We start from the raw sequence: 14,672 nt of genomic DNA on the forward strand, positions 1-14,672 counted from the left end.
GAGATACGGCCAAACAGAGGGAAGCAGAGTGGGAGGCGAGTAGGGCCACACGTCCAGCCTGGCGGCTGCCTCTCTGAGATCCAGAAGGTCCAAGCATCGGGGCCCCGGGGCAAGTGCCGGAAATGAGATATTTCTCCAGCAGTGGAGGGGGGATGTAGGCTAGTGGGTAATGGGGCCTTGAGTACGCTCTGGGCCTCAGTCTCCCCACTGGTGCAATGAGGTGTGGATTGTCAAGAACAGCTAGGGTCTTTCTATCTTAGAGATTGTTCCAATCGCAGATTTGTTCCAGCACTTTTAAAGCTCCTGTCTTTTTTTCAGCCATTATGCTCTTAATTACTCATCTCATTGGGCTGCTGGAGTTTGCTCTTACTGTCTTTGTTCTTATGCTGCTGTTATCGGCCACTGGCTATCTTTGGGCTCTTTTGTCTGCAGAAGTGCCTGCCTTTGGGATTTTGATCTTTCTGATGGTCTCTCCCTTGCTTATGCCCCAGAGATGTGCCTTCACGTTGCTGCTGCTGGCAAGGGACACCTCAGCTCATCCTGTTTGTACGCCCCATTGTACAGCAGAGCAAACTGAGGCTTGGAGAGGCCCATGGGTGGTGGAGCCAGGACTGGCATCGGATTGCCCTGCTTCCAAAGCTTCATGGGGGAGGCTGGCCCAGCAGCTGGGCCTAAGGGGAGTCCTTGAGCCAGCCTGAAGTGGCCTCTGAGTGCAGACCCATGGGTTTGGTACTGCCTGGGGGCTGCTTCGTGTGAGTCTATTGGGCATTGCAGCCAGGATGTGTGCCTGGGGGATGGTGTCAAGGTCCTCATCTTGCCCCAGGCTGGGTGGCATTCCTGTGTGTAGGGGAAGAGGCTCCTTCCTTCCAGGCCTCGTCTAGGGGTTGGGACAAGTGTTCTTAGAGAACAGCCCCCTCCCCCAGCCTGAGCAGGACAGTGGGTCAAGCAAGGGTCTGCCCAAGGTCATACAGCCAGTCTGGAGGTGAGCCAAAGCTAGTCTCCAGACACTGGACTTGGCGAGCAGAGTGCAGACTTCCTGAGTCCTGCCCATGTGGAGTTGGCCAGGTGCCTGGCTGGACAGCTTTGGCCTTGTACCCTGATGGATGGTCCTCATCTCCTGCCAGGCCCCTAACCCCAGCCTCCAGAGATGAAGGCAGAAGCGCAGTGCCTTCAGAAGGCTCCTCTGACTACAGTCCACCCAGCCGATGCCTCCGGTCCCAGGAGGGGAGAGGGATCTCCCTTACAGCTTGACAAAGGGGGGCTGGATTGGGGGGAGGCTGAAATTTGCCGGGGGGACCCGAAGTATGCAGAGAGAGGAATCTTAGATAGGATCAGATGTACCCCCACAAAGACTTGACCTGGAGATGGGCCTGTAGACACACACACACACCCTTGCCACTCTCTGAAACCAGCTGAACACACATTCTAGCAGCTTCTACGTGCCATGATCTGCCCGTGTGCAGCTCATACAAACTAGACGGGGTTCAGAGGGGTGGGGACCTGGGTTCAGCTCTGCCACAGACTTGTTTTTCTTTTTTGTTTTGCCTAACCAAGTGATGTTGCCTCTCTGAGCCTCAGTTTCCCCATCGGTTAAATGGGACTGATAACCTTTCCCTCAAGGGTAGATGTCAAAGGCAAATGAAGTTTTGCATGTAAAGTGACTGGCTTGGTCTGAATCTCATTTTTCGGTCCTCATGTCCTCCTTTGGGTGTCTGAATGAAGCCATACCTCCAGCGGGATGAATGCCAAGCCCTTCCCTTCTGATCCAAGAGGGCTCCCCGACAGAGGAGGGATCTGAAGAGAATAGGACAGCTGGACAGGGCAAGGACAAAGGCTTAGGTGCACACACATCTCAAGGACTCTTTGCTCAGCCAGGACAGACGTCATGGTTTGGGGTTTGTTCTTAGGTTTAATCCATTCCCTGGCTTCCCCTAGTTGGGTTAGAAACCAGACACAAATTATTCTCTGCAAGGAATCTGTACTGAACAGCTCAGGCATCCATTTGGTCAGAAAAACATGGGCTGTGTTTTTTATTAAATTTCCCTGGAAAAACAACAATTTGAATTCAAGCAGGGGAGAAGAACAGGTTTCCCTAAATTCCAAGCTTGAGGACTTTCTTTTCCTTTTGAAGTGAAGTGGACTTGCCCCCTACCCCTACCCTGGTCCCCAGAGGTGTCCCCACAGCTGATGTTTTTCCAGCTGCCTGTCTCCCCAGAGAGTATGGAGTGGGGGTCAGGGATGGGATGAGGGGGCCAGACCTGCCTGGGCCGGGTGGCCTGGCCTCTCTCTGGGCTGCTGAAACTTACCTCTGTCAGCGGGGCTGATGGTCACCAACCGTGTGACCTCGCATAGCTTTGACATTTACCCTTCCAGAGTCTGGCTTTGTTTACCTGTAAAAATGGGGATTGTGACTGCATAGGGTGGCTTTTGAAGAGCATGTCACAGCCGCGGAAGGTCTGAGCTGGAAAATGCTGCAGAGGCCTTCCCTTCTTCGACTAGTGGGGAAACTGAGGCCCACAGGGGAAAGCGATGTCCTTAGAATGCTTAGCAAGTCAGCTGCTGGTTCAGGCCTAGACTCGGCTTCCTGACCTCAGCTCTCATTCTTCCCGCCTTCGTGGTCCGGGTCTCAGATTTGGGGGGGGGGTGGGTATGTCCATGCTGCGGAGCCAGGCACTCATTTCTTCTTAGATTCTATGTTGATAAGAAAAGGGCTCCCTAGCTGTGGGCTCCTCCCCAGGAGCCGGTCCCTGAGAAGTTCTTCACATGGAGGTGTTTGTTGAGGGCACCGCGTGACTGGGGACCCCACCGCCTGCCCAGATCCCAGAACCAAGGAGTGAGACTGCGTGGACATGTCCTTGTGTGCCCCTGGGGGTTTGGATGGAAGCCGCCCCACAGGTATAAACACTCACCTTCCGCTGTTTCTTCTCTCTCATGCCTTCAGGGGTTTCCTGGAGACTTTGGGGAAAGAGGTCCTCCTGGACTGGATGGAAACCCTGTGAGTATTTCAAGTCTTAGGGAGCAGGAAAGAGATTCCAGAGCAAACACACAGCAGGTTTGAGGCATCCAGGCTTTGGGGTCAGACAGGTTGGGTCAAATCCTGGCCCTGCCACCTCTGAAACCCAGGCTCCTATCTGCTGTGGGTGTCCTATGGGCCCTCGCCCCATGCCCAGGAAAGCCCTCCAGTCCCATTGAGCCCCTGGTTCTAAAGCCGCAGATCCTGCCGCATCCCCAAGGACTCAGGAAGGTTCATGGGTCACTCCCCACTGGGGAAGCCAGGGCTACTACCATCTCACAAAGCCTCAGCAATGTTTATGGGACAGCAGCGCCCTGGGGGAGTAGATGGTTTGCAGGCCCTGTGTGGAGAGAAGAGCTGAGTTCTAAAGAAATCTTCAGCACAGGCGTGTTTATAGAGTTTGTAAATAATCGGAGGCCTGTCCTTGAGGAGCCAGGTCAGCCTGCCCTGAGGTGCTGAGCCCGCCTTTCCCTTCCTGTTCCAGGCTCAGGCCGGAGAGGAAGCTTGTGCTCGGTCCCAGGGGAGCAGACTAAGTCCAGAGCTCTTTGGAACACCTGCCATGTTCCCCCATCTCTCTTGGGCCTTCCCACCTAAGCAGCTGTGGCCAGCTGTGCTTTCTGTAAAGGGGATTGCTGGATCCACGATCCGTCCCTGATGGTGTAGTCATTTCAATTCCACAAATGTTCCCTGAGCCTGACCCGGCTTGGGCTAACCCCAACTCCCCTGGGGGCTTAAGTCCTGGTCTCAGAGCCGGGTGGACTTGGGTTTGAATCCTGCTGCGTCGCTTGGACACGTCGTTCCCCTCTCCGAATCTCAGTCTCCCTCTCTGGAACTCCGGGGCCCGAATGCCAGCCCCAGAGGGCTGGCGTAAGAATGAAATGGGAGAGGGTGGGAAGGTGGTCAGCTCATGGCAGGTGTTCCCTGGATGGGGCGGTTGTAAGGAGTAGGTCACAGCGGGCACATCGCTGCCCTCAGGGAGCTCACGGCTGTCTCTCGGGCCCATCGTACCAGGCAGAGTGAGGTGTGTGGGGCCAAAGGCGCCGGGTGCTGTGGAGGAGGGAATAGAGGAGCAGGGAGACTCCTGGGGAAGGTGACTTTGGATTGGGATGAGAGGTGAGGGGACATTCCATGCGGAGGGAAGGTCACCTGCAAAGGCACAGAGGTGAAAAATCGGAGCCTCTCCTTCGGTATATCAGTTATCGGATCAGGCGTTATAATATGTGATGGCATCCCCGAAGCCTCCTTGGGGAGGGGCAGCGGCGTCTTTACCCTCAGGTCCTGGGGGAGCGGGAAGAGGGCCTGATGAGTGGCCCTGGCTTGGCCACGCAGTTGTTGAGTGACCTTGGACAAGTCACTTCCTTCCCCTGGGCCTCGCTTCCCTCATTTTAAAGCCAAGGCTGCTTCTCCCGTCCTCTTCTTCTGGGTAGCTGTAGTGATGGCCTCCTGCCTGGGCCTACATGAAGCAAGACAAACACGTGGAGGGTGCTGGCCATTCTCATCGATAATCGGCATTTCTAGAACCCCCCCATTTTTACTCATGCCTTTGCATCTTAAACTTGATCCAGACCCCTCTACCCATCTTTTCGGGTGCAAGCAATGGAAGGTCCGTTTTTAGAGATGAGGAGATGGAAAGCTGCCCATGCCACGCACAGCCACATCTCAGCTTGGAGCCCTCGCCACTGTTATTTCCTGGCACTTGACCTTGGGCACATATGTAACTCTTGGGCCTCGGTGTTGCCACCTATAAAGTGAGGGCGAAGTGAGAGCTGAGCCAGGCACCCGGCCCCTCTTTATTGCCCTGATCAGGATTCCGCCTCTTCTTTCACACTTACAAGTGGAAAATACTAGGGCTGGAAATCCAGCCTCCCCATGTTACAGAAGTGGAAAGCCGAGGGCAAAGGGGGAAGGGTCTGGCCCAAATTTGAGGCCAGGCCCCAAGAGCCACTAATTAGGCACAAGGAATGGTCAGCTCCAGAGGACTCCACCAGATGCCCATAGGGGGATAGCGTGGAGGGAGCAGTCCGGGAGGGAGACAGGGCAAGTAACCGCTTTGCTCTCTTCCTATTTGCAGGGAGAACTGGGCCTGCCAGGGCCCCGAGGAGTCCCCGGCCTCATTGTAAGTACACAGATGCCTGGGTGGTGGGGGCAAGGAGCAGGGTGTGGGGAGCAAGTGACGAGTCCTGATGGAAAGGTCCCTCTCTCATCATACCCCAGGAGGAGCTGGGGGAGCCGGATATATCGGTCTGGCCAGGGGACAGAGGGAGAAAGCCCTGCTGTGTGGCCTCAGGTGGATCGCCCACCTTCTCTGAGCCCCTTTCTTCATTAGTTAAATGAGGACAGGTGCTTGGAGCATGAGCATGTGGATGTGCTTTCACACCTGCTGCCTGTCCACCGCCCTGCAAGGAGGTCTAGGCAGGAGATCGCACACCCATTCACGGGCGAGGTGCTTCCGGTCTAGGAGGAAGGAAGTGGCTGGCCGAGGAGCTGAGGCTTTGGGTCATGTCGGGCCGTCTTCCTCGTCCTTTCCTTCACAGCGCTGACCGGAGCCAGACCACCTGAGCTCAAGTCACAGCTCTGCCCCATCCTGACTGTGTGACCTGGGTGAAGTCACTTACCCTCTCTGAGCCTTAGTTCCTCATCTGCAAGATGGGGGTGATGATGGAGTACTCTGGGGGTGGTTGTGAGCATTAGCTGAGGCCTTACGCGTGCAGTCCTTGGCCCAGGGTCTAGCATTTAGTAAGTGTGCAATGAGAGGAAAATATCGTTAGGTTAATCATTGCTATCATCTCCTGACATGCCTGGGAGTGAGAGAGGCCTGTACACAGGGAGGCGGGGGCAGGCAGACCTCTGACTCCATCCAGGTTGGGGCAGGCCTTGTGGAGTGGTTCCCCGAGCCAAAACCAGGGCCTCCTGCTGGGCCCTCAGAGTGGGGCCTTGACCTCGGGTTTGGCCACAAGAGCCGTTGAGCTGTCCAGGCCTGGGAAATGACTCTAGGAGCTTTCCCCAGGGTCTCATGCCCCCTTTGCTCTGTCCTCTGGTCATTCCTCGTGGGGCTTGAGTCTAGGGAGCTATGGAGGGACAGAAGTAGGCGGTTCCCCGGTTTGGCACTCCAGCAACTGTGCCGAGAAATTCTGTTCAGAGGGAGGCTGGAGAAGACCCCAGCGGATTCAGGGACCCCATTGTTTAGGGGAGGCCTGTCCTGGCAAGAGGACCCAGCGGTCCCCAGCGGCCAAGTGCTCCTGCTCAGGCGGGTGAGTGCGGAACCTGGGTGGGGAGGGGCGAAGGGTCCGATCCACCCGTGTCTGCACCCCAGCCTCGCCTCCTCCGGGTTCTGAGCCCTTCAGCTGTGGCCTCAGGAGCCCCTCCATGAGATGAGATCATTGTGCCCGCTCTGGTGGGGACCACGGTTGCACAGAGTCCGGTGCGGTCCCGTGGCTCAGGGGGCGGTCCCTGCCACCAGACCAGCTGGGGCCGGATCCTAGGACTATCACGAGTTGGATTCGGATTCTGAGCAAATTTCTTAACCTCCCCGTGTCTCACTTTCTTCATCTATAAAATGGGGATATTAGTAGTACCCAACTCAGACTTTTGTTGTGAAGATTTAAAGAAATTAGTACATAGGAAGTGCTTCGCACACAGTAGGGGCTCAAGAAGTGCTAGTCCTACTAATAATAGTCATTGTTAGTTCACACACACACACACACACACGTGTGTGTTATGCGTGGTAGCAGTCCTCTGGACTGCTGTGTGGAGAAAGATTTTAAAGTCCCGTTGGAACTTAGTGGGAGACAGGGGCTGTGACCGATGAGTGACGTCTCCTTGGCTGGGGACAGTGAAGTGCCCACTATAAGTTGTGCATTTGTTGTCCCCGATGTCCATTCAGCAGGACTTTGCTGGGTATCTTCTTTGACACAAGACACCGACCTAGATGCTTTGGAAAAGGAATATCCACAACGAGAGTTAGAGAACCCCAGTTTATGAGGACCCCCAAGATCTTGTAGCCCTGTCTCCTCTAAGCTCACAGGGATGCCTTCCGGAACATTCTGGTCACACGGTGATGACACCCCAGCTCGAACAGCCTGGCGTTGGACACTCTTTCCTGGGGGGAGCCCAGGCCATTCTACAGAGCTCTTGCTCTGGGCAGTGTTCCTGCCTACTGAGCCCCAGTCATTCCCTTGCCCCTGGGAGAGGCTGTTCGAGATGAAAAGATGGTCGCTGTCTGTCCTTGCCAAGGCTCCTTCTTCAGGCTAAATGCTCTCCTGAAGGGATGTGTACATATCCCGGCTTTCACCTTTGGCGCGTGTTTCTCTTTGTCATTGTCCTGGTGTCCACTCAGTTGGGTCCTGAGAGGAGCAAGAATATTATTTGGCCAAACGAATGCAGGCTGTGGAGACTCGGACGATGCCCTTGGCCCTCCTGACTCTTCACAAAGCTCTTTCCTACCTCTGTTCCTCTTTGCTTTCCACAGCGAGGGTTGGCAGAAAAAATACAGCACGCCCAGTGAAATTTGAATTTCAGATGCAATATTTAGAACACATTTATACTAAAATATCCCTCGGTGTTTATCTGACATTTGAATTTAGCTGGGCAGACTGTATTTTCATTTGCTCAACCTGGCAGCCCTAGTCACAGGAGCTCTTAGGAGAATCCCATTTGGCAGATGGGAAAACTGAGGCCCCTGGTCAAGATCACCCACGAGGCAGGAGAAGATGGAGGCAGGACCGAAAGTCATGTCCTCCAGCTCCTAGTCCAGGACCCTCCTCCCGCTGCCCCGCTTCTGAAGGGCCTGCGCTGGGGTGTTCCTGCATATTCCTCAGACTGTGCTCCCCCTCATGGTGTCCCTTTCCAAACTGCTGATCTGGGCCTCCTCGTGGTTCCCCCTTGCCCTGTGTCTTTCTCTGACACGTTCAGCCTCACTGTCCCTGTTTTAAAATTCCCTCCGCTGGTTCCCTTCCTCCTGTGGTGCTGCTGGTGGGGGTCCCAAGCACGGACCTGACCTGGCCAAATCCCCAGCGCTCCCGAACGAGAACCTTCTCTCACCCAAGGACGCCCTCCCGCCCTGGATTTTTGGCAACAGCAGCTTCTGTACCCTTGTGGGGTGGGGGGTTGGGGCGTAGGAAGCATAGTGGCCTCCCCAGAGAGTTGGAGAGAAAAGGAATTTTCTAACCGGGAGCTAAAGGGGAAGAGGGATAATGAGTCACCTCTGGTTTCCCAGAGGATGTGGGTTTTTGGCAGAGCAAATGGGGATTCCACATACTGATAATCATTTTAGTGGCCGTTCAGGTTTATTCAATGCCTCTGTCTAGTCAGCTGAAGCAGTTTGCATGCAGACCGAAGCCAGAACTTCCCCTGTCACCCTCCCCTCCCCCCTAGGTCCTTGCAGGCATGAGGAAGGGGGTGAGGAGACAGGCTAAAGTTTATGGGGCGTCTCTCTGTTTTGTGTACGCTTGACGTGCACTAGGCTGCGGAAGCCTTGAGATACGTGAGGCCGCCGGCCAGTCACCCCGACAGGGAGGCTGGGGCCTGAGGTCACTGGCTAGGACTTGCAACTCAGGTCCGTGTGACCGGGATCCCAATAAGCTCCTGGTGGACCCCTGCAGCCTCTGAGGGGAGACCGCCTCAGAACAGCCCCCTTTGAGTAACAGAAACTCTCTGGCCCTCAAGAAAAGTGTGCCTGATTCCAGAATCCGCCCGACAAAGAAGATTTCTGTCTTTTTTATTTTGAGTGACAGAGAGGGAATTTTGGCTCCTCCGTGGGTCTAATGAGACCCAAAGAATATGTGGTCTGGCCAAAACCCAGCCTGTGGGGTAGAGTGGATGGGCCCGCCATATTGTCAATCCCCCAGTTGACCATCATCTGGCTTTGTTTCCTTGTGATGAAGCAAGATTAGGGGACTCACTAGCTGACCCCTTGTGTGCCAGGCCTTGTGCTAAGTATTTAATGATCATAGCAAGCCCCTGAGGGTAAGAAGTGGGATTACCATGGTACAATCAAGGGAACCGAGGCACAGAGAGGCTGAAACACCTGCTCAAGGTCACACAGCAAAAAGCTGGACCTGGGCCTGTGTCCGTAGGTCACGGACTTCACCACGGCATCACACACGCAGCTCTGTGTGACTTCTGGAGACACGAGAATGGAGACAGTAGATGTGTAAGACTGTGGACTGCGCCAGGGGCTGTTCTGTGTGAGAGATAGTGCTTATTAGGACCACACAGGAGCCAGGACCGGCCACAGCCCCCACGTCCCTGCCCCCAAGCCACTGATCCCTATCAGAGTTTCTGGAAAGAGGCCTCGTGGCCTTCAAAGGCAGTTCTAGGAACACGGAGGCGAGATCTCTCCCTAGAGGGTTTGTAAATGAGAGCGTGAGTAGGTTTCTTTTTTACCCGGTTGTTAAGCCACTCTGAGCGAGCACCTCCGCGGGGGCGGGGGGCAGGCAGTGGCCACATAGACACACACATAAATGGTTGCCAGTGTGGCAAGGGCTGTGAGGCCTGACCGCAGGGGCCTGACCTGGCCCGTGGGGTCAGGGAAGGGATGTTGGCACTTTGGCAGAAGGATGACTGTGTGTGAACAATGCAAGCACAGGGCGGAACATTCTGGGTATGGGAACCCGTGGGCAGGGATGTCACAGCTGCAGAGGAACGGCAGGGCAGGAAGGGAAGACGTGTGTGAGGGGTGGTAGGAGGGCCTGCCAGCGTGTCTGCCATGATGGGTGGGTGCTGGGAGCTCCGTCTCCCAGGTTTTCTTGCAGGGGTCCCCGGCAGACCCTACTAGGACACCTGTGGGCATTTGCCGGAGGAGCAGAGCTCATGCCTCTTCCTGAATCAAGTGTGTCCTCGTGCCCCGTCACTTGTGAGTGAGAGCAAAGAGAAAGGCATCCCAGGGTCCTTTATTGGAGTAAGCACAGTCAGGTCAGGGCTGTGAGCACAGACCACCAGGCCAGCCAGCCAGCCAGCCCTGGGTTCTCATCCTGCCCACGTCCCCTGTTGGTTGCTTAGTCTTGGGTGAATGACTTCACCTCTCTCTAAGCCTCAGGTTTCTCCTTTGCAAGATGGGCCTCGTGGGGTTACCATGAACAGCTGGTGAGGGCCAGAACTGCACGTTCCAGCCGGGGCCCCGCGTGAGCTCCCGTTAACAGCGGTAGACGGGACCCTGAAGTCCCGAACGTGGTGTCTGGGACACAGTAGGAGTTCTGTAAACGGTTGCAGACGGGGTTGGTTGTGTTTTGGTGAAAGTCAGCAAGATGAAGGGCACGATGCTTAGAGCGGTGTCTGGGAGCTTAGGGAAAAGTGGGAACATGATCCAGATTCAGGGCATTACTCATTGTTCGTTCCTGTGAGGACATGACATGCTGTGTGTCGCTCAGCCAGGCTGCCCACAAGGGTGTCTAGCGCGGAGCCAAGTGGTGCTCTGTGGGCTGTACTGGGGCGGGGGGCGGGTGGACAGCCTGGAATTTTCTCTGTTCCTCCCCCGAGTGCTTTTAGAGACCAGCGTTGGGGTGCTGCCAACATGGGAAAAGCCTGCCTTAAGCAAGCCGGCACCTTCTCCCCGTGTGCCCTGCAGCCAGAGTCCCTTTTCCACGGATTCCTTGCCCCTTGGGGTTGGATACCCATGCAAGTCCCCGCCCCCCACCACACACAGACTTTCTTGGAATTGCCTGCAGGGGCGGCAAGTGTGGTGTTGCTGTGGCTCCCCGGGGGCCCCAGGTGTCAGGCCCGCATTGAATTCAGTCCCCACACAAGCCACAATTGGGCCTGCAGTGGGAAGAAGGAGCCTGTGTTCCTGGAGCTGCTGACTGGTCCCCTGCCCACAGCCCGGGCCCCAGCGGGAGCCAACTGTGCCAGGAGAGCCTCCTCTGTTTATTTGTGGATCACGGGGAACTCTGGGCAGGCCACCCCTGGCACCCTTCATCCAGGAAAAGAGAGGGAGAAAAGCAGCAGCCGGCATGGCCGAGGGAGGTACACTTCTCTGAAGGGCTGGCTTTTCCTCGGACCCCAATCTCTCCCGGCCAGTGTTCCTGGCCTTTTCACTCCCCTCTCTCCCTCTTCTCCCAAGACGACTTCAGGATTGCCTAGAAGCTCTGGGGTCGGACTGCCTGGTGTGAATCCCAGCTCCAGCCAGTCCTAACCTTACGGAGCCTCAGTTTCCCCATCTGTAAAATGGGGATGGTAGGAGGTGAATCTCCAGGGGCTGTTGTGAGGAGTCCTCGAGTGGAGGCAGGTAGGGGCTGAGCTCCACGCCTAGGAGGCTGTGTCGTTTGTGTGAGTCTTGGCACCTGCTGGGACCTTCCTTCCTTCAGGAGAAGATTACGTGATGGAGCTGAAAGCACCATTTCTTGGCAGAGGTCCGGCTGGGTTTGGTTTGACCTAATCAGGTGGGGATCCTGAGGTCCAGGGAGGGCAAGGATTTTCCTCAAGGTCACACAGCCCCTCCCTGGCAGGGCCTTGGCCAGACTCCAGTGTCTGCGTCAGCTGATCTGAGCCGTGGCAGGGGCTGGGGGTGGGACTTGACAGTGCCCCAGTAGACCACGCCACCGTCTGTGAACTTGACATCCCTCCGTCTGTCTCCTTGGGTCCATCGGCCCTTCTGTGACAGTTGGGCAGGAATGCGATGGAGACATCTCCGGGCAGTTCCTGCAGGAAGCCTGGGGGCAGCTGGCCTTCCTCCAGCGCTTCCGAGCACTTGCCAGGGAACCGCATGGAGCCTGATGCAGGGACGTGGGAAACTGAGGCCCAGACAGGTCAAGCACATTGTTTGAGTGCACATAGCAGCCAGACACTTTGACAAGTCACAGCAGATGGAAAGGGGGGAGAAGAGAGCATTTTCGGGGGCTCCCTGTCTCTGGGCGTGGGCTTACCGTTATGGCCACGGCTCGAGGTGGTAGCGGTAGAGGCAGGCAGGAGCTGAGGACCTGTGAGGGGAAGAGGGTGGGCTTGTGCAGAGAGGACCCAGCACCCCCTTCATTCTCGACCAGGCTTCTCACCTCAGCACTATGGGCACAGATCATTCTGTGTTGTGGGGCCTTCACCCACGATATGCCAGTAGAGCCCCTTCAGCTGGGACAACCCAAATGCCTCCAGACTGTGCCAAGTACTTTGTACCCGTAAGTCAGTTCTTCCTGAAGCAACTCTAGGAGTTACCTAGTACTGATCCCTGTTTTAGATGGGGAAACTGAGGCACGGAGACGTTAGCCGCCCCACACAAAGAGCGAGCAGCAGAGGAGAGATGAGACCAGCTGGTCTGACAGAGCCAGTGGGGTTGTGTCCTCAGAAGCCCAGGCTAGGGGACGTTGGGGATCATCTCTCCCAGGCCAGATTCCTGGGAGTCACCTCTCACCATGTCCTCTTCTCTTTCTCCTGCCAGGGCGACATGGGAGCACTGGGTCCGATTGGCTATCCAGGACCCAAGGGCGTGAAGGTAAACAAGAGTCATCCCTGAATCCGGGTCTCGTCCCAGCCAGGCACCCCCCCCCCCCCTTGACCCATGGCAGCCCAGAGGGAAGTGTGCCCGGGCACGGTGTGGGGGGAGGGGAGGACGGGGCCTCCGAGGGGTGCTGGGGTGGGAGCTGGCAGCTCAGGAGCTCACTTCTTGCCGGGCCTGAGAGCCAGGCATCATCCGTAGGTCAGTTATGGCTGACATGTTTCTTGGACAGCAGTCCTTGAGCTGAGCATGAGTTCGTGTTGTTCCAGATGTCAGGGCAGTGGAAGGCCAAGGGCGGGGGGCGGGGGGGCGGCGGCGCATCACCGGGGGCAGAGAAACTGTAGCAGCAAACCAGTGAGCTTGGTACGTCCCTGGGTGGGATGAGCATGCAGGAAAAAGATGGACCCAAACTGCTAGGACCTCATTCTGGGGGGCGATCCCGTGTGGCCAACATGCAGGGGCCAATGCTCCTGGAACCCATCTGTCCCCATGAGTTGCCTTCTCCCCTGCATGTGTTCAGAGTGCCATGGCTCAGGAGTCAGCTGCCCCTTCTCCTGCTCCTTCGGTCCACACTGTGGCCCTCCGAGCTGGGGGGTCATTGTCCCCTTTCACGGATGAGAAAACTGAGCGCTGGGTGGGGCATCGAGCACCGGGTGGGTGCAGCAAGCCAGTGGGCGTTGGGCAGGGCGCTCGGCTTCCGTGGCTTTGAGCCCCTCCCCCCTCCCAGCAGGATCTGGCCTTTGTCTTGCAGGGACTGATGGGGAACGTGGGGGAGCCCGGACTGAAAGGTGATAAGGTGATCTGAATACTGCCTTGTTGCACTGTGTTTTATCTGCATGCGAACCACCCTCTGCCCCCCCAACCCCCCCAACGCTGTTGCTGCTCTCTCACCAGGTCCACTCCCCCGCACTCCTCCTGTCTCCCCTTTGGCCCCCCTAAATCTGTGTTCCCCGGCTTCTTTCTTGTAACTAGGTGGAGCCTAGGCAGGTGGTCTGGGGCGTGCAGATCTTGGAAGGTAGAGCATGGGGGGCTGTTGAGGCACAGGTTGGGGGCAAGGCAAGGCAAGGCAGTTCTCTGAATTCGGAGAGCAAAGCTGGGGCCAGCATCTGGACTTGGAGGCCAAAGCCGGGGGTGTGGGGGTGGAGGGGGTAGTGTTGCCCAGATGACAGGCCCCGCAGCAGGCAGGTATGGCGTGGGGGCCAGAGACCTCTCCCAGCCACAGGAAGAAACAAATCCGCATAAACCGCCCCAGTTAGACCTGGGAACCCACCCCCAGAGAGCACGTGGTCTGAGTGTGCAACAGAAAAGCTGGCCCAGGCCTCTGAGCCCCTGACCCGCTTTCCTCCCAGTTGCCATGGGGAGGCCACCCGTGCCACGTGTCCTCCGCACAGTCCTGCTGCTGCGCTCACCCTGTGCCAGACCGCAGTTGGACACGGATCGGTGGGATCCCCGGGGCCCAGAGCAGGGCAGCACCTGGCCCTGTCGTGCGGTATCCGAGGGACAGAGACGTGAAGGGCTGGGGGCCGCATTCCCTGTGCTACGGGACCGGGCTCCCCAAAGCGGTGTGGGAGGGCTTTCGAGCCGCATCCAAGTTTCCACGGGTCGGAGCTGCTGAGTGCCGCTCCCGCGGACGGGGTCCCCGTGCACCTGTCTTCAGATAGCTCCGCTCCTCATAAAACCTGAGAAACAGGAGCAGGTGTCAGGGCTGGGCACCATGTGAGTGCCCTGTGGGGATTCACCACCACCCCCGTCCCCCCTCCAAGCCTCTGGGAGCTAGGAAGCTTGCCTGGGGCACACACTATCAGTAAGGAGCGTCAGGCTGTGAAGTCAGGCTTGTGCCTCCAGAGCCCTCGACCACGAAGCAGAGCTAGGGCGGGAGGGCAGAGCTGATAAGGCCCTTGGAGGTCACCTTCTCCAGCACCTCCATTTCACGGCTGGGTAAACAGCCCCAGAGAGTTCGAAGAGATGCATCAAAGGAAACTCGGCCCTTGGACTCTTAGAAAAGGGAAGATGGGGGCCTGCAGTGGGCACACCCAGATGTCCTACCCACCCCACCCCTAGGTAGCCAGGGGTGCTGTGCTTTTTCCATCTGCTTCCACCTCTTCTACCTCCTCACTGTCCCCTGCCCGAACCCCAGGCCTCTGGCTGCAACCCCCCCCCACCGCGGCTCCCCTGCTCCGCCTCTGGCCCTGCCCCTCGGGCTGCTAAGCCCCCTCTTCTGTGGCCTTCCCCTAGAGA

At 57.1% G+C, this 14,672-nt stretch overlaps 1 protein-coding gene across 5 annotated transcripts in view; it reads left to right on the plus strand.

The window, feature by feature from the left end:
* Positions 1-14,672, plus strand: part of COL27A1 (collagen type XXVII alpha 1 chain) — a 134,863-nt gene that overhangs the window by 55,997 nt on the left and 64,194 nt on the right. For all 5 annotated transcript variants that reach the window (XM_044389543.3, XM_044389544.3, XM_044389545.3 and 2 more), the window contains 4 exons: positions 2,942-2,995; positions 5,085-5,129; positions 12,378-12,431; positions 13,186-13,230. In XM_044389543.3, coding sequence (XP_044245478.2) covers positions 2,942-2,995; positions 5,085-5,129; positions 12,378-12,431; positions 13,186-13,230 — 198 coding nt within the window. The remainder of the gene's footprint in view (positions 1-2,941; positions 2,996-5,084; positions 5,130-12,377; positions 12,432-13,185; positions 13,231-14,672) is intronic.

The sequence above is a fragment of the Ursus arctos genome, unplaced genomic scaffold (genome assembly GCF_023065955.2).
Source record: "Ursus arctos isolate Adak ecotype North America unplaced genomic scaffold, UrsArc2.0 scaffold_18, whole genome shotgun sequence".
In the NCBI taxonomy this organism is placed as follows: Eukaryota; Metazoa; Chordata; class Mammalia; order Carnivora; family Ursidae; genus Ursus; species Ursus arctos.